The 25,189-nt window shown below is 45.2% G+C and overlaps 2 protein-coding genes across 2 annotated transcripts; both read right to left on the minus strand.

The window, feature by feature from the left end:
• Window positions 1–3,210: 3,210 nt before the first annotated feature.
• LOC134430841 (keratin, type I cytoskeletal 15-like) lies at window positions 3,211–8,031 on the minus strand. Its single transcript, XM_063178714.1, has 8 exons — window positions 7,433–8,031; window positions 6,866–6,948; window positions 5,904–6,060; window positions 5,456–5,617; window positions 5,195–5,320; window positions 4,868–5,088; window positions 4,022–4,047; window positions 3,211–3,527 (listed from the first exon to the last, which is right to left on the minus strand). Exons 1-8 carry the CDS (start codon window positions 7,976–7,978, stop codon window positions 3,445–3,447), a joined length of 1,404 nt encoding a protein of 467 aa, XP_063034784.1. The 5' UTR covers window positions 7,979–8,031; the 3' UTR covers window positions 3,211–3,444.
• A 4,047-nt stretch (window positions 8,032–12,078) lies between these two features.
• On the minus strand, window positions 12,079–17,111 carry LOC134430889 (keratin, type I cytoskeletal 19). The gene is made up of 8 exons (XM_063178777.1): window positions 16,440–17,111; window positions 15,004–15,086; window positions 14,535–14,691; window positions 14,145–14,306; window positions 13,887–14,012; window positions 13,550–13,770; window positions 12,822–12,850; window positions 12,079–12,346 (listed from the first exon to the last, which is right to left on the minus strand). The coding sequence occupies exons 1-8, from the start codon at window positions 16,866–16,868 to the stop codon at window positions 12,327–12,329; spliced, it is 1,227 nt and encodes a 408-aa protein (XP_063034847.1). The 5' UTR covers window positions 16,869–17,111; the 3' UTR covers window positions 12,079–12,326.
• Between the last annotated feature and the right edge of the window lie 8,078 nt (window positions 17,112–25,189).

The raw sequence follows: 25,189 nt of genomic DNA on the forward strand, positions 1-25,189 counted from the left end.
CTCTCTAACCCCGTAGTTAGTATGTTATGTGTTCCTGCTCATGAAGAGAATAAATGGGAAGCTGGGATGGGGCTGTGCAGCTACTTTCTGTGGTAATTCTCAGGCTGTAGAATTAGCAGCCCTTGGATCCTCAGTCCTGTGGATTCTCAAGTGCAGTGTGTCCTATCAGCTGTCGAACAGCTTAGTGACCAAACAGCTTCAACCAGTGGGAGATGTGAGGCTTTCATGAAGTCATCCAGCTTCTAAACCAAATAAACCTCCAGTCCAGAGTCAGCAATGCCCAGCTGTTCCCTTCAGCTGCCCATTTCCGGGGGAAATACATGAGAATTAGATATTTTAATGCTGATTTTCTCATTATTTGAGGTGCAGTCCTGTTTCAGTGGTCTTGTCTCAATAGGCAGCAGTGCAAAGGTTTCTTGTTCCCAGCATTAATACTATTAAGATATTTATCTTAGCTATAGAACATGTTTACACTATGAGTTTGTAACAGCACTCAAAAGATTCAAATGATTATTTAAAGCTACCAGCCCTAAAAACTGACCTGGCAATCATGCAGGAATAGTCTTTCTCAAAAGTTTCAGTAACTTTCTGCCAAACTGTATCATCCAACAGGGAAAGGTGCAGGGTGGCTGTTGCAGATTGTCCTGTTCCTCATGCTGGTGAGGGGCACAGATTGGGGAGTGGTCCCGTGGCAACTGCTGGGTGTAGTGGGTTTGCCTTGTCTTGTTCTAGTCCATGACTGAGGGAAGAGATAGAGGAGGAAGATTTGGGAAGAGGCATGAAGCTGAGCGGGCACAGGCTCTCCCAGAAATGCTGCAGCTATTTCCTTACCTAAGTGAAGGCTAAACCCTTCCCCAGGGTCTGCCCTGGCTCTGCTGCTCATCCTGACTGCTGAGGTCAGGGAGACTGCATGGAGCAGAGTTAAACTGTCCTGGTAGAAACAGGAAGAGATGTGTTTTTCACTGTTTGTTTCACTTGGAAGGCTGCAGCAATAAGGAATTGCTGCACTCCAGCTTCTCTGGTACCTCCGGCCTCATTCCTGTCGGAGCAGGATTCGGGCTCCTCCTTGTGGCTCGGCCTTGGCTCTGCTCAGCATCTGCTCCTTTCCTTTCCCCCGGCTCTCTGTACATTGAACACAGGCTCCTCTTCCTTCCCCAGACACTTCCTTCTGTAGAAATCCTGTCATTTCTAACTATTTGGGGAAAGAATTCACTGAAGATGAGGTTTTCTAGCGAGCACAAGGTTTGGCTCTCCCCAGATATTCTGGTTACAGCCACATAGCTGCAGTCTGGGGTCAGCCCTGCTGCTGGGGAGGGGGATGAGCTTGAAGCATCAGACAAAAACTGAGGCCCTAACTTGAAATAAACCTCAAATTTTGATAGCACTGATGACATCCTGCAGATCTCACCAGAGATCAATTTCAGATTGAATTTTCAGTTTAGCAAGCTGGTGTCTGTGACCTATCACACTGAGATGGAATTACACAGGGATGTACATAATAGAATGTGAAATAAAATGAATCCTCTGTTTCACCAGAAATTACTCCTTGGAATTCCCACACTGCCTGGCACTGAGGCTGGCAATGTGGGAGACCGCAGAGCCTCAGTCCTGAGAATATAATGGAATTAGCACATCATGAAAACCAGATTTTTATTTTCTCTTGCAATTAATCCAAAGTACAGGTGATGTGAGACATGGGAAGTGCTTCCCCTGCAGCTCAGCCTTTCCAAACTGGAAAAGATGCCACAATTTTGATCCACACATGCTGAGGATCGATGAAAAAGACCAAACAACTTACTTCAAAATCTGATATGACTCTTTGTCAGGCTGCAGTGCTGAATTTGGGTTTAGTCACCTCTTTAATCCAGAACAGAGAATGGAAGTGACACCCGGAGTAAGGAAATAAACTGTTGTCAGCAGGTGGCACCCTTGGATGGGGACTGCTCTGCTCCCTGGGACTGGTGCTGCTCTGCAGACCTGGCTTGCTCCATCTGGGAATTGTGGGTCTTTTACTGAATTGGAGCACGGGAAGCAAACTGAGCTGAATTTCGAGGCTGCAGGTTAAATACAGGCAGAATATTTTGACAAGTATATTTTACAGGTCAATGTCCTGCAACAATCACTGATTGATTCAGCTCTTCCATCTGGAATACAAATGGATGGAGAGCTGCCTGAGGCTGTAGGAATTCCCTCTCTTGCTCTGTGAGTCACCTAGGTTTTGGATCAGGAAAAATATAATTTATACAATGCAGTTTTCCTCTTTAGTGGATTGAGATGTTGCTTTGCTGCAGTTTGCCAGAACCTCTTCTGAACTCCTTCCAGTGGGAATGCCAGCAGGATGTGCATTTCTTACCAGCAGCACCCATGATCTCATGGCCAAACTGGTGATGCCAGCAGTGTATCTTTCTTTTTCTTAAATGTCAGAAAATAGAAGACACAAGAATCGTGTCTCTATTTTTGGAAGGAAAATAGAGCTTGGAAGGAAAATCATATATGTAATTATAGAAATTACATCATTTTTGCAGGTATTATAATGTGGATTGAATGTCCAGTGGTGGGGCTAAGGATGCCTTTTTCAAAAATGTTTATGTGAGCAAAGTACAGTGCTTAGGTAACTGCTTTGTGTGCTTCTGGGGTTCACCAGGCTCTTAAAGTTTTATCAGCATCTCTTCAGTTCCACTGGTGGGGGATTTGTAGCTGGGAGAAGGTGTGGCTAAAACCACAGGCAGAGCAGTGACATGGGCTGGGGATGTTCTTCCTGATGGATGAAAACCAAAACAGTTGCAGCAAACTCTGAGCAATTTGTTTCACCTGGACTGTGCCTGCTGCTTCCTTAGGAGCTGAGGGAATTTGCCTTGGTGCTGCAGGCAGTGCAGGAACACAAATATATGCAGTTTTTTCAGAGATGTATTTTATTTGTGCATGAATTGTAGCCCTGTTGTGCCTGTGGAATTGAGAACAAAGATCTTAAGGATTTGTTTATGCTATCTTCTCTGTTTTTAACTGATACCAGCTCCAGATGTCTGGCAGAATCTAATGGCCCTTTATCTGTCCGTTCATCACCATCTTTATTATTATTTTTAAGGTTATTATTGTTATTGCTGTTGTCATTCCCCGAGTATCCCCTGGATGGCTTCCAGCAGCCCATGCTGGGAGAACCTGTGAGCTGTGTGTGGCACAATGGCTTCAAAAAAACACCATCAGACTGGATTCATTTGCAGAAGCAGAACAGAAACTTTATTGTTAGGACACAATAGGGCACCAGCAGAAAACAGGCTTGGCATCTCTGACCCAGCGAGCCAATGCTCGTGTACAAAGGCAGAGCAAATCTAAGGAAAGACATTCTTGGATACATTCTTGTGCTTTGGGGAAGTGAAAGGTTCTTTATCTCAGCATTAGCCAGTGTGAGGCTGCACTGGGTCCAGGTGGAGATTTGGGATTTCTTTACGGGTATCTCCTGTCACGGGTAGAAACGGGTTTTCCATCATCATCTGTGCCAGAGCGACGTCCTGAACTGCTCCCAAATGCTGTTGTAGGGGGAATAAAAAAATTAAATAGGGAACAAAAAAACCACTAAGGCACTGCCAACACCCTGAGGAGCTGAACCATGAGGCTGTGTTTGTTTCCTCACAAGATCTTTCACATATCAAAGGCAGAACTGCCTTTACATCTTATTTACTTTCCCTCCTGGTCCTCATCCAGAAAACCTTAGGAGTGCACATCAGATATGGATTTGGAAGCATCTTGAATGTTACGTGAATCAGCAAAGGAATGAATCTTTGGGAGATCTGGCTATTTTAGAATCCCATGAGCAGTTCATACAATCATTTTGGAAATCTACTGGTTTCAAAAATGCACATAAAATAAAGTATTATATTTTTGTCTCTACATGATACAGAACATGCTCATTTTAGGGAGAATGGAATCTGTGGTAGTAAGAAGAAACCCAAAACTAAAAGGTTTATTTAATCCTATTTTGCCTGTTCATTTCAGCCCCTCATTAAATAAAAATATTTCTTACCATCCTTGGGGTTCAGTCCTGACAACCTGTGGAAAAGAAAGATTTGATTAATGACCATTCCTGACCTTGTCCCCTGAAACCATTGAACAATTTAGGAATTTGTGTGGATGGGCAGGGTTTCACAGAGCTGCTCTCAATGGCTGGTTCTGAGGTGCGTTGCTACTAGAGGTGGTGTTAAGGTGCTTTCAGCTTTGAAATCCACCCCTAAGTACTTGAAAGGGAATGGGAACAGTGGTCAGACCAGTTCCTTGTCCTAGGTGTCTCCTTATACTGCTCCTCTCCTCAAAATGCCTCTTCTAGTAACTATGTAAGGAGCTGATTCCTCCTCAGAAATCAGAAATAATCCCATGTATAGATCAGATATGAGAAGTGGGCATGAAAAAGCAGATTTAACTGAAGCTGGAGCCTGTTCCAGGCTCTTTTCTTGCTGGGGGTACTGGTGTGTGAGGATGAGTATTTATTTTCACCTCTGTGCACAAATTGAGACAACCAGGAGCTAAAGACATACTGGGAGCAGGTTTTTATAGGTTGTCTCAGCCTGAAGGCTCTAATACCAGTGCAACCAGAGGATTAAGTGAGACATATATAGGGGGCCTGGTGCCTTTTGTAATTCATCATGATCAAAATGGTGGCATTTATATTTTCAAATCCCCCACACCACTGATGTGCAGATTTATGTCAGTAGCCATAAATCTTGAGTGGTGGCAGTACCAGGGACTTTGCCAGTGCTCCAAAGGCTGTGTGTGCAGGGAGCGTGACCGAGCACTCCAGGGTCAGCCTGGCAGCCCCAGCTCTGGTGTGTTGTTACCCTTATCTGCTCATCAGGACGGGGACAGAGTGACATACTGTGCGTCCTGGCCCTCCAGCAGATGGCGGTACGTGGCGATCTCCTGCTCCAGGCGGCTCTTGATGTCCATGAGCATTTTGTACTCCTGGTTCTGGCGCTCCATGTCGCAGCGCAGCTCGCTCAGCTGCTCCTCCACGCTGGTGATGAGCGCCTGGATCTGAGCCAGCTGCGCGCAGTACCGGCCTTCCGTGTCCCGCAGGTTGGCCTCCAGCCCGGCTTTCTAAAGTGCAGCAATGGCAGAACAGGTTACAAGGAAGTTTGTCGAGTTGAGGAGAGGGAGGAAGGGGACAGTGTGAGTGCCTCGTGGTGTCGGGGCAGCTCCGTACCATGCTGAGCTGCGACTGGAGCTCGATCTCCAGGCTCTGCAGGTTGCGGCGCAGTTCAGTGATCTCTGACTTGCTGGTCTGTATCTGCTGGGTGTGGGTGGCAACTTCACGGTTCAGCTCCTCAGTCTGAAAGGAAAAATAATGTAAAATCACATACAAATGTATAAAAAATCAATCATTATGAGAAAGGGAGGTAGGGACCTGCCAGGGTGGTAGTGCTGAGGCAGAGCACTGCCGTGCTGTTTGTTGGTGTGGCTGTACCTGAGTGAAGAACCAGGCCTCGGCATCCTTACGGTTCTTCTCAGCCAGAGCTTCATACTGCTCCCTCATCTCAGCAAGAACTCTGGTCAGGTCAATGCCAGGAGCTGCATCCATTTCCACATTGACTGTTCCACTCAGCTGGTTCGAGTACTCCTTCATTTCCTGCATGGGCAGCAGACAGAGGACACAAAAAGATCAGGCTCTCTCCTCTCACACTGCTCCTGCCCCCAGCAATCCCTGCTGTGGTACACAGTGCCTGTGCTATCAAGTATCACAGATGGAACACACATAAAACATTTATCACATTTGCTTTCTCATTGCAACAGCTTCTCTGTCTCTGTGTACTCACACAGGACGCACGTACTTACATGTAACTTACACGTATGTTTCATTTACAAGAGATAAATTCCAAAGGGGAGTGATCTCCCTGCACTTCCAGGACTCTCACCTCTTCATGGTTCTTCTTCAGATAAGCCAGCTCCTCTTTCAGTGTCTCAATCTGCATCTCCAGGTCAGCTCTGGACAGGGTCAGCTCGTCCAGCACCCGGCGCAGGCCGTTGATGTCGGACTCCACGCTCTGGCGCAGGTACAGCTCGTTCTCATACCTGCAGTTCAGAAAAGAAACAAGCACTGGAACATGTCCGAGTTTGTATTCAGCAGAGCTATAAAATGATCACATATGGGAGGAACAGTGGACTGTAGATGAAAACATACAGATTTAGAGGTGTAAAAGCAATAAAGCTGTTCTTTCCCAATATTCAGCTATGGCATAAGGAAGCACAGACAATGCAGTATGATTTTGTTCCTGGGGAGGACATGACATTTCACCTTGCAGAACCTAATACTGATTAGCAGTATCAATAGAAACATTGTCACATAGGACAGGAGTTTTGCAGTGTCCTCCCAGATTTGCGTAGGAAAGCACAGGTGGGGCAGGGCTGCCTGAGATACAGGAGAGAAAATAGAAACCTGCAGGTGCATTGCTGCAGGGAAGGCAGCTGCACATGGACCTTTATCATCTGATGTACTGCTGAGCCTGGGAGCTGGAAAAACCCCACCTTACTCTAAATTTCAGACTCCAGCAGAGAAATGCTGAAGCCCCACAGCAATCTTTTCCCGCCACTTTCCTTCTAAGTGAAAATCCTACCTATTCCTGCCTTCTTTCCCCTATGATTCAGGCTACTGAAAATATTTGAGTATCACAAAAAAATGAAGACGGGGCTATAACTGATCATGCAAACAGCTCAGTGATTGAATGCTGTGTTCTGTCAGGCTTGTACTCTGAATTGGTCCTTCATCAATGGATTCTGCTTGCCAGGGTGTTTTGTATCTGAAGTTACTAAAGAAAAAACTGTTTTGGGAGAGTGAAGACAAGTAGAGTGAAGACAAATGAGCTCCAGGTGAACTTACTTCAGTCTGAAGTCATCAGCAGCCAGCCTGGCATTGTCAATCTCCAAAATGACCCGGGAATTGTCAATGGTAGCAGCAAGGATCTGCAATTAAGAAACATGGAGAAAAGTTCCTGTGAATAATGCTAAAATATTTGGTCCACATTCCATGAGCAAACCAGAGGGCTGTGATACTCTGTGCAACACAGATCAGAACCTTAACAGGGAAATGTGTTTGTACAACACCTGATCTTATCTGTAGCCAGGTGAATTACCTTTCTAGCCTTTGAGGCCTACCTGTCACATTCTTTCCTATTTGATTCCTGAAAAAATGCATTGATCATTCTAAACACCTTTTGCTAACTTTTACTGCAATCATTTTAATTTCAACAAACATCACATTGTCAGGATAAGATATTTGGTGTTTAAATTGAGAAGAGGCTACTCTATTCTGCTAGAATGCTCACGACCTCAATATATTTGGGATGAGGAATTCACTACTTCTTTTGTAATTATTTTAAAGACATGGAACAGGCAGTTCCATAATTCTCTTACCTTCTGATAACTCATCTACATATGAATGTCATACCTTGTCTCGGAGATCTTCAATTATCTTGTAATAATTGCTGTAGTCACGGGCGGGGCTGGTGGGAGCTTGTTTCTGGTACCAGTCTCGAATTTTCACTTCTAAATCAGAATTGGCCTCTTCCAGGGCTCGTACTTTGTCCAGGTACGAAGCCAGCCGGTCATTCAGGTTCTGCATGGTTATCTTCTCATTGCCAGACAGGAGGCCATCACCACCACCAAAGCCACCACCAAGGTCAAATCCTCCACCAAAGCCAGCGCCGCCTCCAAAGCCAGCGCCCCCTCCAAAGCCGGAGCCCCCTCCAAAGCCACAGGCTGCTCCCCCTCCAAAGCCTCCTCCATAGCCCCCCCCGAAGCCGTAGCCTCCTCCTGAAGAGGAGACGTACCTGGCCGAGGAGATGGAGACGCCGCGGCCGCCGGAGCCGCCGTGGATGCTCGGGGCCCGGCAGGCGCCCCCGCCGCGCACCGAGGACAGGCGGCAGCTGCTGCCCCCGGCACCCCCAAAGCCACCCCCGTAGGTGGAGGAAGAGCTCATGTAGGAAGTGGCCATGGCTGAAGCAAGAGAAGGAGCAAAGGTCAGTTATGCAGCCTTGCAAGAGAAGACAGCTTGTGCCTTCGCTGCCCTGGTGCCTCTTTTATATCCTCATGATGGGGTGTTGGGAGACAAACCCCACTGCAGCCCTCCCTCCAAAATTCCTCCTCCCTAGAGGTGAGGCCAATTGTGATGACATTCCTGACAAGCAGTGCTGGCAGCACATCGCAGGGGCTTGGGCTTGGGGTTTCTTTTTTTAATTAAACAAAAGGCATGAATCAGATGTTTTTTCTTCAGGCTATAGTTCTGAAACTTGGAGTTTACTTCTCTGACATTTAAGAATGGAAAAACAAAGTGAGTTCAGCCCCACCCACTTGCCTATTCACAATGCTCACCATGGCTACCTTCAGAAAATCAACTTTTTCTAAAAATGAGGCTTAAGTAAAATTCTCCTTTCTTTGAAAAATGTAGAGTCATCTCTTCATCTCAGCATTATTCCATCTTTTTTATCTGCATTTTTTCCCTTTAAAATTTTGGAATTGAATTAGAAATATTCTTTATTTTTTTTCTTGGAACTAATATTTAGATTTTGGAGTATGAATTTTTGTTACAAAAAGCATTTGCTCGTGGCACTGTGTGAGGAACAATCAGCATCCATCAGTGTGCAGGGGAGAGTGGAAACAGTAAATTTATTAATCACTTTGAAATAAACCAGAAAGGTAACACAGATTGAAACAACTCAGTTAAAAGAGTAAATGTGGGAGGACTAAGATTGTGTTACTTTGGAAAATGTAAAGAGAAAGGATTTAAGAAAACACAGTTCTGATAGCAATGCATGTGTTTAATGCCAACGTGCACGAGGAAATGGAGTAGCATTTGAAAATAAGGCTTGAGAAACACTCAGAAGAGGCACCTTAACCCTTCATTTAAAGCAAGAGTCTGAAACAGAAATACATTACTGAGCTAATTGCCAGTGAAATTCAGGAATTCAGTCCTGCAGCCCTGCTTGCCTGCAGGGAAGGCAGATTTGGGCAGTGTGTGAGGAAGCAGGAGCTGCCCCTGTGCCCTGCTGGGGACAGGCTGTGAGCAGTGAGGAGTTTGCAGAGCGCCCCAATCTCTGCACAGCACAGAGACCTCAAATAAAGCTTAAAGAAGAAAACTTTTACCTTTGCTAAAAACATCATAAGGAAGGCATTGTTTTTAGCACAGTCTCTGGCAGTACAGAAACTGAGCTTAGAACTCAGGATGGCGATTTTGGATAAGCCAAGGTTTACAGGAGTTGTTGGAACAAACCAAGGGGGTTTCTGACATTTCCAGCTGAGATGTTAATGCAGGCACAGGGAATGCACAGCATTTTCACTCAGAGATGAGCACTTGGAGGGGAAGAAATGGCAGAGTCCAGCTGCGATGTGTCCCCTGTGGGGACACAGGCTGGCTCTGGGCACGGCCACTCGCTCCAGGCTGAGCAGAGCACACGGGTGGGTGTTCACTGCTCTGGAAACATGTTCCAAACTGAACCTGGCCCTTTGCCACAGCCCTTCAGTTTTGCTGCTGGGTAGATTAATGGTCTGTGTACCTTGCCAGATCCCTGTGTCTCCAAGGGTTGGTGGCTCATGAAACAAGTTTACACAAGCCCTCCTGAAGATAAAAAAATGTCTTAAAGACTCCTGTAATCAATGCCCTGAAGTGTGTGCACTGCCAGGGGCTGTTCAACCGAGAGAGCCCACAATAAGTAAATCATATTCCATTTAAAAAGCCCAAGCAACAAAACCCCACAAAATTTAGTAGGAAACTTTGGGGAGTTTTCATTGAGTCTTCTTTCACTCAGGTGTGATAACTCCTTTGGAAGGTCAATGGTGAAACACACTTTGCTGCTTTCTAACATGCCCCAGGCGTCACCTGGATCAGTATCAGATGAACGCTTACAAAAACCAGGTAGCAGATAGAAGCTGTTCCTTTCTGTTGCATATTTACCATTGGGAAACAAAATAAATCAAGCAGCTAGTACAGATCATGCCCCATAACATAATTTAGGCAACAATTTCTACACATTTTCTCCTTACAGGCTGTACAGGGAAATAGAAGCCAATCACTTGCTGAAATAAAAAAAATATCAAAAAAAGAAAGGCTCTTTCAAGCTTATGCCTTTATTCTGGTCTCACTACCTTTGCTCAGAGGTTCCTTATCCAGTGACAGATGGACTCATCCTTTTGCACAGTCTCAGAATTGTACCTGTGGTCCCTGAACTCCTTGGTTTGTCATCTTCCAGAGGGATTTCCTGGAAGACATTCCCTGACATGTCTGTGCTGCACAAACTCTTTTGTTACCTCTGCTGTGGGATTAACGGGGCTGACACACTCCAGCCCCTCCTCTCAGGACAGCAAGTTCCAGTCAAGCAGCAGCTTGTTTGTCATCTCAGTGATCCCTCTATGAGTGATAAAACCATCACTCAGAGGAGACGTGACATGCCTTTAGAAAACACTTTTTTTCCTTCAACCAGACGCTAAAATTATAGTGCCTGAGTGATTTATATCTGACATTTTACCAGAAATCCTTCTCTGCCTTAGAGATAGAGGAAAAAATTAATAAAATTATAAAATAAAATTGGAACTAAGCTATAGAAACAAGAATTCAAGATTCTTATAGCTTGCATTCTTGCAGCATGAGAATTTCTTGTCAGATTTGCACATTTGCAGCTGGACAATACCAGAAATCTGCAACAGTGAGCTCCCACCCTGACTGGATTGGTCACAAGAAATTGCTCTCAGGGAATGGGACTTGTTAAGATTAAAAAACAAACCTGGAGCTGTTTGTTCTTTCCTGTAGGGAGGTTTCCAGGTCTCGGTGTTGCAGGGAATAAGTTTGGTACAAACCATGTGTTAATGTGTCTGCACTCAGCAACTGCTTGTACGGAATGCACAAGTTCTTCTTGTCCTGGCTCTTCCAGAAGTGAACCCCACAGAAATGGGTGAGCTCCTGAAGGATCCCCTGCACCCCATGTGCCTCCCTTTGATTCTGCCCATCTTTCCCCCTGTTCTCTCCATCTTGTCCCTTTCTCTGTGTCTTTTTGGCTGTTCTTCTCTCCTGTCACTGTTTTCCCGTGTCAAAGTGAAGCCACTGCTAAATGCCACCATGCTTCATTCCAGAGGCTAAGCTGGATTGTCGGTGTCAGTAGTGACAGATGATGTTGACAGGTCACCTGAGTCACTGCTCAACCAAACCCAAGCCCCAGCACCTTTGGATTGAGGAGGATTGCCCCACCTTGAGAGAGAGGTCCAGAGCTTGGGTGCTCTGAGCCATGCACACACTCCATTAATCTGCTGTGAACAAGGGATCATGGACATTCCCCAGGATCAAGGAGAGAAGTGCTGAAAGATTTTATGATGTCTCCCTGAATCACAGACTGCAAACTGATCCACTCTTGGGGAGAGCAGTGTTGGGATACTTTCAGTCTGGGCATATCTCTCTTTTCAGTCCTCCCCAGCTGTGGAGCAAACTGTGCCTCTGGTAACAGCAGGAGCTGGGAAGGGGTGGTTGGGCTGGAGCCATGGTTTGCTTTTAGCACAATCCCTGAAGTTTCCTTGGCTGTCAGTTTGGTAGCAAATAAAATCAGTGGATTGGAACTAAAAGTGATTCCAGTTGGAATTTCAGCTAGGATAATATCCTTGAAATGGCATGAGAGGTAAGTGGGCTGAAATTGGTGCTGGTGCTTTGTAAGCCCTGTGTGAACAGAGAATGGAAATGAAGAATTCTCCCAGCTGCAGCTCACCCCTGTGTGCCCCTGCAGGAATTATCTATGAACCAGTATTTTACTTTGTATTTTACTCTATGAACATCTCCCAGCTCCTGCTGCTCTCCAGAACCACTTCCCATCCTGCTGGCCCTGCTCTGCAGAGTGCACAGCATCACAGTGAGACACCCAGGTCACTCTTGTGTCCCCCTCCAAGGGGCTGGGGGTGCCACTGCCTCTGTATTCCAAGCTCCTGCCAGCAAGAGGAGCCAGCAGAATCAGGATGGAGCCCAAGCTCCCCGCACTGTGAGCACTCTCAGGGAGGCTGGTTGGCTGATTCCTGCCCAAACTCCAGTGAAATATCACAATAACTCCAAAGAAGCAAAGATTGCAAGAATATCATCTTTATTTGAGTAGATGCAGCAATTCAACACATGCAAAACCTAGAAATAATTGTAAAGCTGACCCAATTTGCATCTTAATCATTGCTAAGTGAATGAATCTGCCTAAACTTTTTGTGACCAAGAACCTTCTGTGCTTCAAGAGTCATTTCCAGCAGTTCAAAATGATTTCTCCATCTCAATCCACATGTGTTGTCTGCTTTTTCTCAGTTTGCTGATGACCTTTGAAGGACCTTCAGTGCTTGTCTCTTTTGTCTGCAGTAACATGGAGAGAAAGAACAGCAATAATTTTAGCTCAGCTTACACAGACCACTCTGTGGTGGGCGCTGAGCTTGGCTGGGCCTCATCTCTCATTCCCTTCTCTCAGAACTTTTCCTCTCCATCACCTGGATTTGACTCATCCCTTTTATGACACTGCTGACCTCTAACAGCTCAAGGCAGGTTTTACTGGCATGTTCCTGCAATTCCCCCAAGCAGGCCAAGCTTCAATTCCCCTGTCCTTTCATCTGGGGAAATGATTAAGTGTTTTATGTTTTACTTTAGCAGGGTCTGAGATGTTTTTCTGATATCTGACATATTTTAATTGCTGAAATTTTTTCCATTCTAACCAGAGACATCTTTTTTTTTTCTCTGTGACAAATTATGCAGAGCCCATCTCTAGAACAGACACAACTATCAGTTATGTGGTTTTAGAAAATAAAAGTTCTCCTGAAAGAGAAGGAATTCTTACCGGCAGTTCCCGAAAGGGAGCCAAACATCCTGTGGAACAAAGAGAACAATTGGAAGAAGAGTTAATACATCAAATGCAAAATGAGATGAGGATTGATGAAAGCAAATTATCTATCAATCAGATACACTGTGTGCAGGCAGGGAAGAGATGCCCATCTACCTGAGCTCCTTCTCAGCAAGGGACAGGGAGTTCTGTTAGGAAATACATTTTTAAACTGCATTGGAAAAAATCACTATGGAAAAGAAGTAACAGAGCAAACCAAAACCTTTCAACCCCTGCCTCATTTTTTTCCTCCTTGAGGCTGTATGAGATGAGATTGAGCTGTGCTGCCATGTGGGAGTCACTCAGTGACTGCCTTCACTTCTCTTCCCAGTATTTCCTCCCACACTGATTCCTGTTGGGTAAGAATTCTCCACCCGGTAACAGGGAGTTTATGGGGATTTGGTATTAATTTTTATATTCTGTAAAACATTATTAATGGCACTTTTTCTGACTGTGATGCAGCTGATCACTTCAACTGTTAGTTGCAGTTAATCTACTGTGCTGCTTGTCAGTTCCCCTTCCTGTTTAGAAACTCTTTGAGGTCTCACTTCATGTAAATGAAAACATTTTTAGCTCCAGAAAAATTAGTTTGTTAAAAATTGTATAACTCTAGGAGTACTGTGTTAACCAAGGTGCTGTGGCAAATGAGCACCATGACATGGTCAGGCTGAGCAAAATGTTCTTACTGGGACTCCTGGCCTTCCAGCAGCTGTCGGTATGTAGAGATCTCTTGCTCCAGCCGAGTCTTGATATCCATGAGGATCTTGTACTCGGTGTTCTGGCGCTCCATGTCAGCTCTGAGCTCAGCCAGCTGTGCCTCGATGCTGCCAACCAGCCCCTGGATCTGTGCCAGCTGTGCCCCGTAACGTGCTTCTGTGTCGGCCAAGGTGCCCTCCAGCGCCGCTTTCTGTCAGGGCAAAGCACAGGCAGGAGAGGTTGCTGCCAGTGCAGGACTTGGTGTGGGGAGGGAAATATGGGCCCTTTTCAGTGGGGGGCAGTCAGGCAGTGCCAGTTCTGACGTACCATGCTGAGCTGGGACTGCAGCTCGATCTCCAGCCCTTGCAGGGTGCGTCTCAGGTCAGTGACCTCGGACTTGCTGCTCTGCAGTTGTTCGGTGTTAACGGCGACCTCACGGTTCAGCTCTTCAGTCTGAGACAGGGAAACACCATGTGAGAAACGTGGGGGGCATAAGGCTGTCACAGCATTTTTCTGTGTGTTTTAATAGCTGTTTCTTTCATGGATTTTTCTGGTTAGTGTTTGTGCAATATGGAGGGGTTTTACCTTGCTGTGGAACCAGGCCTCAGCATCCTTCCTGTTCTTCTCAGCCATCTGTTCATACTGGTCCCTCATATCTGCCAGGATCTTGGACAGGTCAATGCCTGGAGCAGAGTCCAGCTCAACGCTGACTTGACCAGCTACTTGTCCTCTCAGGGCACTCAGCTCCTGTGGGGAAAGGCAGAGGAGACAAAAGAGGACACAATTGTAAACTGAAAACGTTATTAACCTTCTGTCCTTTCTTCAAGGGCTAAGGCTGACTGACTCCCCTGAGATACTGGCAGGAGGGATCTCAGTCTACACAGGAATCTTTCCCTCACTGTTGGAGAGCCCAAGGCAATCTTGAGGGACTCCACTCTTCTAGTGCCACTTTCAAACACATTTCTTGGGGTTTACCTCTTCATGGTTTTTCTTTAGATAGGCCAGTTCCTCCTTTAATCCCTCAATCTGCAGCTCCAGGTCGGCTCTGGACAGGGTGAGCTCATCCAGGACCCGGCGCAGGCCGTTGATGTCGGCCTCCACGCCCATGCGCAGGCCTTGCTCAGTCTCAAACCTTAAAAAAGCAAAACAAATTCAGGTTCACTGATCACCCAGCCCACAAGAAACAGTATGAGTGCATCTGGGTTTGTAGGACTTAGGTATAGCAAATGCCATCAAGCATTAAACCTTTCTCCACATATCCCACATCATGCAAAATTGTTAGTGGTGCTTTTAGCAAAGACATGAAGGTTGAATTGTATGCACAGGATCAAACCAATATTCACACAGGGGTTCTAGGGGCATTCCATTCCCATTTCACTGTCCTTTGGCTCAACAAGGATTTTTGCCTACTCATGAGTTCTTTTCCCTCTCAGAAATTACTCACTTGGTTTTGAAGTCGTCAGCAGCCAGCCTGGCATTGTCAATCTGCAGCACAATCCTGGCGTTATCAATGGTGGCATCAAGGATCTGCAAACAATGAGAGCTCATTACTGAGGCTGATACAACTGTTATCAGCTTCCCTGCTGTGCAGATAAGAGTGAAGAGTCTATTTCACCTGTAGCTACAACAAATAGAGGTGTAGGGAAGGATCCATGATCTACAGCAAACACATCATACAGATTTATCACATACTTCTGCCAGGATTCTGTTTTGGACACATCCTTGTGTCCAGTGTATGAAGTGAAAGCCATTTTTGGTAGAAGTTCCACAGTGAGACAAAACTACATGCTGGCTGAGAGGGAAAGGACTTTGAGAGACCATCTTTGATCACATTTTTATTTCCTAGAATACCAGGATGGTGTTTATTTATTATTTTAATGCATTATGAAAGCCTCTGAAGGAAATTTTATTTAAAGGAATCTCTGTTCAGTTTTACCTGGAAAGCATGTCTTCTATGCCTGCCACTCCTAAAACTCAAAAAGTCATCCACAAACCAGCCGTATGGTTTCCCACACCTAACTAAGGAGAGCAAAAGAAAGGAGGGAAGACAATACTAACAGGAGGAAATCCCATTGCCATCAGATTTTAAATCAGGAGTGAATGAGGATGGGTTGAAGCAAGGAGAAGCAACCTGCGTGGGAGCGGTCATGAACTCCAGGCTGAACTCAGAAAACTAAACCTCAAGTTTTCTTTCTTTTATTTACATAGTTAATCAGCTACTCCCTGTGTTATGCAGGGTGTGTATCACCTCAGCAATCTGTTATCAGGTACCCATGGGCTCTTGGGGCAAATCCTGCATTTATATATGGGATTGATTACTTCATGTCTGCTGTTTCCTTTTTTCCTATGCCAGATGTTTCAGTTCACTTAATTCCAAGGTTGAGTATGGGAAATGTGAAAAAGAAATTACTCTAAACCCGTTTTTATTTTCATTGTTAAAGCAGTGTGTCTGGGCCTCTGAGGGTTTTCAAGCTCTATGGCAGGTGAGAGGTTGCAAAGACAGGCAGGTAGCTGTCACAGCTTGGCTCTCATTAGAAATGAGTTTATATATGGTCATATATACATTAACTGGTCATATGTGTGTGCATGACCAGCGTGTGTATAAACATAGGCTTTGTTAAAAGCCAACATTATCAGTCTTCAGTACTTGGGTATCCCCCACTGACTGGTTTGTACTTCCTCTTGGTTAGCATTAAAAAAGTAGATAACTCCATATTGACATTGACTTTAACCCCCCCACCCATTCCCTGCATTTACATCTCCCTCTCCCTCCCATGACCTGCAATGCTTTCTAGAGGTTCCCTAAGGATTTTTTTAGCTTTTCATGCTTCCTTTGTAAGTGGAAATCTAAGATGACTTTTGAGAAATATTAACACCTACCTTGTCTCGAAGGTCCTCAATAGTCTTGAAATAAGGACTGTAGTCCCGAGCTGGGCTTGGTCCTTGTTTCTGGTACCAGTTCCGGATTTTGGTCTCCAGGTCAGAGTTTGCCTCCTCGAGCGCTCGCACTTTCTCCAGGTAGGAGGCCAGGCGATCGTTCAGGCTCTGCATGGTGGCCTTTTCATTTCCCGACAGGAGCCCATCACCCCCATAGCTAAAGCTGCTGCTGAAGCTGCCTCCACCATAGCCTCCCCCCAGGCCGCTTCCCAGGCCAGAGGAGACAAACCTGGCAGAGGACACGGACACACCTCTGCCACCCGAGCCCCCGTGGATGCTGGGGGCCCTGAAGCTGCCCCCGAAGCGGAGGGAGGAGGCTCCTGGTCCCCCCACCACGGAGGAGCTGGTTTGCCTGAAGCTGTAACTAGCCATGGGGAGGAAGAGCAAGGACCCGACCTAAGCTGCACCTCAGCGATTCGTGATCCCGAAGCAGGAGAGTGCCCAGCTCCCCCACCGCACCGCTTTTATGCCGGTGACAATGGGAGTTGTCTCCAGAATGTGTTATCTGAGACCCATGGAATTTATCAGCCCTAAGCCTTCTGCCAACACGGCGGTTCCCCTTATTGGTCAGTGGCTGTGCAGTGGGCTGTTTCCTCCCCCAGTACCTCCACACGGGGAGGGATCCCCTCCCCCGGACCTCTGCAGCTTGAAGCGAAAGGTGGGATTTGGAGGAGGCGTCTCCCTCCCGAGGGGAACGTTCCTAAACCTGGTGAGAGTTTGCCTACGTGGAAACAAAGGGGTTAGGAGCGCACCCACTGCGGCCAAGCCGCGGTCAGAGGGAGTCACACAAAGCCTTGTTCTAACAGAGTGATTCAGCCTGATAACAGAGCTTGTAAGGAGCCCAGATGGTGAACAATGTGTGTGGACCTTCACGTTCCCACCCCTCTGTTTCCCTCGTTCCCCTTGAGAAAATTTCTTCTTTCAGAAAGGAAGTTTTCACTCTTTCTATCTTTACTCTTGGTTCCGTTTGGGCTAACAGAGAACGTGCTGTATCTGAGAGTCTGGTTTTCTACAGACTCAAGAATCCTCCTGAAGCAGCCATGGCTGTACCTGTAGCAGAGAAAAGCAGTGACATCCCTGAGTACCTGGGGAGTGAGCAGAAACAAGTGTCTGATTACACACTGAGTCCTTTGATTGCTACTGAAAGAGAGAAGCAAAGAGAAGAAACAGAATCACTCAGTCTTCTGGTCTTTGAGAGTTATGAAAATGTTATTTCTAAAATTTTCAGGTCCTCTATTATCCAAGATGGATTTTCAAAAACTTTTGTTACTTCCTTCCTCCAAAACACTTCTGAGGAGTTCCATAGAATTTGGAGGGAATGAGAAAGAGAGAGAATGGAAGGAGAGCTCTGGCCTGGTGGCACTTACAGCTCTTGGGAGCAGCCAGGCCTTTCTATATCCATGAAAAATGCTCCAGGTGTTTCAGGCTACACAATGAGGTGCACTCCCTGTGTACAGAGGTGTCAAACTGCGGGGCAAATTCAGGGAGGGAAAGAGCAAACAGCAAATGGGAGGCCAGCCAAGGCACCTGTATCACCAGCTAATGAGGAGGCCATAGCAGGAGGAATTCTGCAGTGACTCAGGTGTGGAATATATCACTGGATACACACAGGATGTGTGTCACACTTCTGCCCCAGGACACCACAGCAGAGCTCTTTGCTCTCTGTGCAGATTTTGCCTCCCACAGCTCTCCATCCTGCACTGCAATGCTGTGCAGCCTTTCCTCAGAGGCCCAGGGATGCTCCTGCTGCCAGAGACACACCAGTTCCTTCTGGAGACCTGAATGTCCTGTTCAGCCCTGGGTGGGACAAACCTGCCCAGCCAGTAACTGCTCCAAGGGCTGGGAACAGATGAAATATCAGTGTCAGGAGGTGACTGAGAGAAAACTACTGGGAAACAGTTATTTTTTTGTTAAATGTAATATAATTAGAGCGTAAAGAGCACCAGTACATGTGCTTTTCTTCACTGAACAGAAAAGCAAGAAGCTGAAAGAATAAATACCAGCGTGTTCTTTTTGAGATCTGTGTCCTGGTGCAAGGAGAGATGAACATCTGTCCCTCCAGGTATTCCTTCAGCATTCCCTGGACTCCCATATCAGGACCTCAACAGTGTATTTTTTGGGTTGTGCAAAATGAAAAACTAATCTGTGGTGCTGCATAATATTTTATGATCCAGCTCATGAAAATTGGGATCTGGAAGGCTTTTGGATGCCCTCTGCAACATCTTGAGTAAAAGCAGCAATCCCCATATATTGCACTGTTAGAATATTGATCAGGTGCTGGAGGCAGGTTGGGTTTGCCTGAGCTCACAGGGAAGAATATCCCAAAGAATGAACTGCAATTCTTAGTGGCAATTTGGAGGTACAGCTGAAGTGTCAGTAAGAAGAAAGGATTGGGACACACCATCAAATGGATTAATCTGATTTATAACACCAAATACAGCATAAGCCCCTAGTACTAAATCAGTCCCTCACACAGCATTTTTGCTCAAACTTAATTATTAATCTTTTGACTTTCAATTTCTGTTTCACCCTAATGTTTGCATGTGTTTGTTTTGCAAAGGGCTCCCTTAAGGTGAGAATGTGTATTTAAATGCTTGGAAAAGCCTTCAGTACAGCAAGCTGAAGAAGGTGCTGTTACCATTCAGTGTAGGTCTCTTTTTCTGCTGGTACTATAAACCTAATTTATGGTAGGGTCAGCTTTTTCCCAATAAGGAATGGTCAGCACAGGCAATTTCCCTTATCTGCACCTTATCAGAGGGGAAGGGAGACACATTTTTTCAAGCAGAGTCATCCAGACACACCCAAGCTTTTGGCCAAGACCTGGTTCTGCTTTACCTTTTATCTTCTCTGCTTTGCCAGTCACTGCCGCTTTATAAAACCATTCAGTTGTTTCAGGGTAGCTTTATTAATTGTCCTGTAAACCCTTTTTTTCTTGCCCTTGAGGACACTGCTGTATCCTTCTCTCTTTTCACATCCTGCTGAATTTGCTTCCAGGGATAGATAATTAATTACACTTTAATGAACTTTCTGAACATTTTAACCATCTGTGTTGGTGCCTGCATTTCCATGGATGCACCTATGAGTGAATGAGCAAAGCCAATTTATTATTCTGCATTTATCTTTCAATTTTTAACTGTTTGTCCCTTCTGGTGATTTTTTATTTCTGCCTTTGCTTCCATCAGTGAAAATATGCTGCTTTTTCACATGCACATTTGGAGTCTCCATCTCTTCTCTTGCTCACATGAACTTTTTCCACCCTCCCCACTGATCATGTTGCAGGCCCTCTTAAGATCACAGCTTGGGATGTTTTCCTCCCCCTTTAAAGATCAGAGGCATGGAGCATTTGCAGCTTTTTAATTCAAGCACAAAATTTTTCTGTTTTTTCTTTTAAACTTCCTTGTGAGAAGAACCAGTGACAACAAGCTCTGATCTGCTGATCTGCAGTTGGTACCAAGGTAACTGCTGTTATGGTTTACCCAAGATACAATTCTCAGCTGTCTGGCTTTTACAGCCCATCATAAATCTTTTTTTTTTTTTTAATGCTCAAAACCTGGCATTGCTATATATTCTGTGAATGTGCCAATAGATTGTGAGACAAGAATGCTGCTGTGCTGAAGAGGCAGGTCCCAGCACATGCACACACAGCTGTGAGTGGCTGGAGAAGAGGGTTGGGAAGAGCAGAGCAACACAGGGAATTTGCTCAAAATGATTATATTTGTGAAGCAGAGGCATTGTGGTGAAGGGAATGCATAATTTCTGCACTGAAAGAGGTGAGAAACAAGGTTGTGTAAGGGTTCTGTGTTAACAGAAATTGTGAGAGTTAAGACACAGGACAAGACATTTGTGTCCAGGGCTCTGGTTTGTTTGTGGCAGGACAGAAATGATGGATCAATGATTTCAGCTGGTCTGGAATGACTCCTGCCCAAGCTGCTGCACTGCTATTGGGGCACAGAATTTAATTTGTCAATGATTGCCATTTTTAGAACATTTAAACAGATTGGTATGAGGAAAATAAATAGAAGATCCTCCTGAAGAGCTCAAGCACTTTAACTGGGAGCAGTGTAAATATTTCACAAATCCTTGAAACTGGCTGTGGTGTGGAAATGCTTCATTATTGTCCCTGTTTCCCTAGAAACATAACTAACTTTAAACTCCTGACTCCTCCATCATTCCAGAACTCTAATGATAAAGTAAATAGTGGAGTAAAGTACCTGAGACAGGAAAATAAACCAAATTTTCTTATCGTGTGATTAAAGATTGTGTGGGAAGGAAGGCTCGGTTGGGGCACCAAGCCCTGGGGAGTGCAAATCAACTCACTGGATGTACTTCCACACTTCCTTTAACCTGTTATCTGGCTGGTAAATCTCATCAAGGTATGATTGGGCTGGAAACTATTATTTGAGAGTCAAACATCCAACTGACAGGAAGATGTGTTCCAAAAGTCAGGTTTGTGCAGGCAGCAGCAAAGGCAGTGCCAAAGCCCAAGGGACTGAAGCTGTCCCAGGCTGGGGCTGTTGGACTCTTGCCTGGCCTCTGCATGCTGCACTGAGGGAGGAGCCCTGGGGCTATCCACAGGGATCTTCCCATACACCACATGGAAAATTCCTGCTCAAAAATAAATCCTAGACCTGGGAGGGACACAGAGTAGGATGGGGCTCATAGCCCGGAGCTGAGCTGTTTTATTCTGTTCCCATCAGTGAAGCATTTGTGTGTCTATTATTTATATCTCTGTGCTCATATATTTACATGCATATACTTGTATTTATAGACTTCTATATTATTATTTCTCTTGTTAATTTTGTAAGAATATATTCTGATCACAGGAGTAAGCCACAGCTTCCAGTAAAGGCAGAGATTTGAGTGTGCAAGCCTTAAACATTAGTTTAAACATTAGTTCTGGGTCTAATTAGAAAACAAGGAGCTCTCTTAGTACCCTCCTGGTGGATCCTTGTATTTGAACTTTCCTGATCCTACTGGTGGTTTCATGCTCAGCTTTTCTTGACAGGAATTCTCAGAGCCTGAAGATCTCTGGTTGGGCTCAGTGAGACAATCCAAGAGAGCAAATCCTGCAGCCTCTGGTTTGTGGAGCTGCTGCCAGGGAGGTGCTGTTAACACTTGGTCCTCATGGCAACTCTCAGCCCATGGAAACCCCTTTGGAGCCCTGCTTCTGGGAACAAAGGGGATTTCTCAGTACTTTTGACAGTTTATGCCTCTTTTATAAAGGACTGAGTTACTCATGTTTGTGTGTACCAGGAAAGTCCCTTCCTGAGCAGTCCTGATTGTTATACCGTAACTAAGAGCTGTGGTTTTCGACCAGACTCTGACACCCATATCAGCTTTAAATCTTCCTTTAATTAAAAACTGAGGTTTGTGCCAACTGTCTTGTGTTTTGGGCAGCCCACCACCAGCAAAGCAAGTGACTGAAGTGCTTTCTGAGTGCTTTTTCATGCTTTCCTAATGGATTCAGCTTTAACAACTGATAAAAATCTGGTGACATGATTTCTAACAGCATTTTTGACAGAAAGGAGTTGTTGGAATTTATTTAAAATCTTTGTGTGTGTGTGTGTGAGCGCTGTGATTTTCAATAGTCTGACATCAGGCTGTGGGAAAGCACTGAACTAAGATTGGGAATGCTGTCAGAAAATGTTGATTGCTGAGGCTGTGGTGGCTTTGATGCCAGCCCTGCATGGGTTGGGAATGCAGGTGTGTGCAGGGAAAGGTGTTCCCTGGAGCCAGGCTTGGCAGAGCGTGGGCTCCCAACTGCTCCATTAGCAGTAATTGCAGCGTGCAGAAACCTCTCTTTAGGCACTGCTAAAACAGCTCTGAGAGTCAGCTCCAGTGGCATTTTTGGGGTTCCCCGTGGCAGGAAAGAAATTATGAATCTGACTCCATGTTCTAATATAATATCATAAAATTTATTATCATATATTATATTATATTATATTATATTATATTATATTATATTATATTATATTATATTATATTATATTATATTATATTATATTATATTATATTATATTATATTATATTATATTATATTATATTATATTATATTATTCCATACTAAAACTATACTAAAGAATGGAGAAAGAATAAAGACAGAAGGCTTAACAAGAATGATAATGAAAACTCGTGACTCCTTCCAGAGTCCAGCCAGACGATGATTGATCATTAAGTCCAAACAATTCACATGTTGGATAAACAATCTCCAACTCCAACCCAAGAGAAGCAAATCAGATAATTATTTTCTTTTTTCCCTGAGGCATCTCAGCTTCCCAGGAGAAGAATCTTGGGCAAAGAGGAGTTTTTCAGAAAATATGACAGTGACAAGCTCTGCTGTGCCTGAGACTACGTGTTTGCTGTCACTTGTCCTTTATCATGGGATCATGGAATGCTTTGGGTGGGAAGGGACCTCAGAGCTCATCCAGTCCCACCCTCTGCCCCAGGCAGGGACACCTTCCACTAGAACAGGTTGATCCAGGCCATGAACACCTCCAGGGATACAGCAGCCACAATGTGGAAACACTTAAAGAAATTCTGAGGTTTGTTAGGCTTAACACTCCGAAGTGTTATATGTGATGTGAAACCTAACAGAAATTGTTAGAGAGAGAAAGGATTTTCCTGCATGAATTCTCATATTTACTTAACTTAGCTGCTGCTATTTTTCATGGTGATGGTGGGCTGGTAAATATCAGAAATATCACAGGAGCAGCTTCCTTTCCTCTTGCTGTTTGTTACAGGCACAATGAATCAGTTTCTTTTCTCATTCCTTGAGTCGGTGGTGGGCCGAGAGGGAAATCTGCCTTGCCACCTCTGTGGTTCCATTTCCTTGTAGCCAGGGGTGCCAGAGCTTGGCAGGACTGAGCACAAAGGCACCAGGAGGAGCAGTGGGCTGTGTGCCTGTCCATACCTGACAGCTGCCCTTGCAAATGGAAGCATTGCTGTGGGTCTCAATCCTGGAGCTGTGTCAGAATCCTGATCCAGAGTGATGCCCCTTGGACGACCCAGTCCACTCAGTTCTGGTTCTTTTCTTGAATTTCTGCCCATACAGCCATTCCGCTCTCTTATCTTCATGAAACCTTCTGAAAATGTTGGATTATCCACCTGGAGATGATTAATTCCCAGAATTGAGTCGCCAACCGTGGGTTTTGGGGCTTTGGGAAGCAGGAGCGGCACAGAGCGCCCCCTGCGGGCCCGGCTGTTAACCACAGCCACCGAATCCAAGGCATGACATAAAAATAAAACCAAAACCGCGCCGATTTTCCTATTAATGAATCTGTTCTTTCCTTGTACGAACCGTGTCCCAGGCCCGAGGCTTTAATTTAATTTTGAGAGGGTTTCGAGCAGTTTGTGTCACAAAACCTACTTGTTGTTTCCTTAACTGCCATCAGAGGATGCCAGGGAGCCGACCCAAGTGGAGGACACACTGTCACCCACAGACAAATCCTGTCCCTGGTACAGAGCTGTGGGGCATGCCACTGGAGCAGGATACGGCTCAATAACAGCATTCCCTCATGCTGCCACTGCAAACGTGTCGGACCTAAAAGAGAGCAGAAGGGAAGCAGGAGACTCAGGAATGTTCCCAAATGGCTCCTTTCTGGGATTACAGACATTCTTCCTAGTTAAACTGTGCCTAAAGAAGGTATTTGATCCCAAAGTCCATTACAGCTGGCTAGTGCTGAGGGGTTTTGGGATAGTTAGCATTGGTTGATAAGAGAGAGGAGTAAAAGGGATCATAAGGCAGAAGAATCTCTGTTACTTGCACAGAGCAGAAGAGTCCTGTTGTGACTCCTAGGAGTGGCAGATCTGCTTTGACTTTACAAACCTTTGTTTCCCATGGAAATATTTTCTCTGACTCATCCCTTTCCTGCTGTGCTGAGAATTCTGCCTGGATTGTAACATGGAACAGTCTAATGTATTTTAAAATAATACCTTGTTATCCAAAACGATGATGTTTTACCTGTCCTGACTCTTTGCAAGCCAAAGTGTAAGTGTAAAGCTGCGTGACAGGATAAGAAATGTGATTTAGGAGGTGTTCAGGGAACAATGGAGCCTCTGAGACCCACCCAGGGTCTGGGGCAGGGCGGCAGTGGAGTCACTCCCCTGCTATGTGGCTGACCCTGTTCAGCAGCTTCCTTAGCCCTGCAAATCAAACACTGAAATGCAGATTTCTGTTTGAAATGACTGAGATATTTCACCCATTTTATTCCTCTGCTGAGCCCAAATAAGCTGAGTGTGGAACACGAAGTGGGGCAGGTTCAGTAACAAAGCTTGAACCTTGTCTGCACTGTGCCATTCTCCATCAGAATTCCACACACCATGGATCTGGGAATGACCCTATGGAATACAGGAACACACTCCTTCATGTGGAACTTCCAGATAAAATTCAAATTTTCCAACATGTCAGGAGGAATAATCCCAATTGAATGTTGGGTTAGTAGAGTTTTCGTACTCCTCACTCATTTCCTGATCTAACACTTTGCTTAATTGATCAAGATTAGACAGAGCTCTCACTCAGAAGCTGGGAAGGGGCTGTCTGAATAGGACGTCTTGTTCAATGACTAAGGAAAAGTGGTTTTGATTTGACAAAATTTTCATGAAATGTTGGGGTTAATTAATCCTGATTTTTCATTTCTGTTGCTGAATTGGCATATCAACTACTTGCACACCCCTTGCAACATGTTCTGTGAAAT

The sequence above is a fragment of the Melospiza melodia genome, chromosome 30, assembly GCF_035770615.1.
Source record: "Melospiza melodia melodia isolate bMelMel2 chromosome 30, bMelMel2.pri, whole genome shotgun sequence".
Lineage (NCBI taxonomy): Eukaryota > Metazoa > Chordata > Aves > Passeriformes > Passerellidae > Melospiza > Melospiza melodia.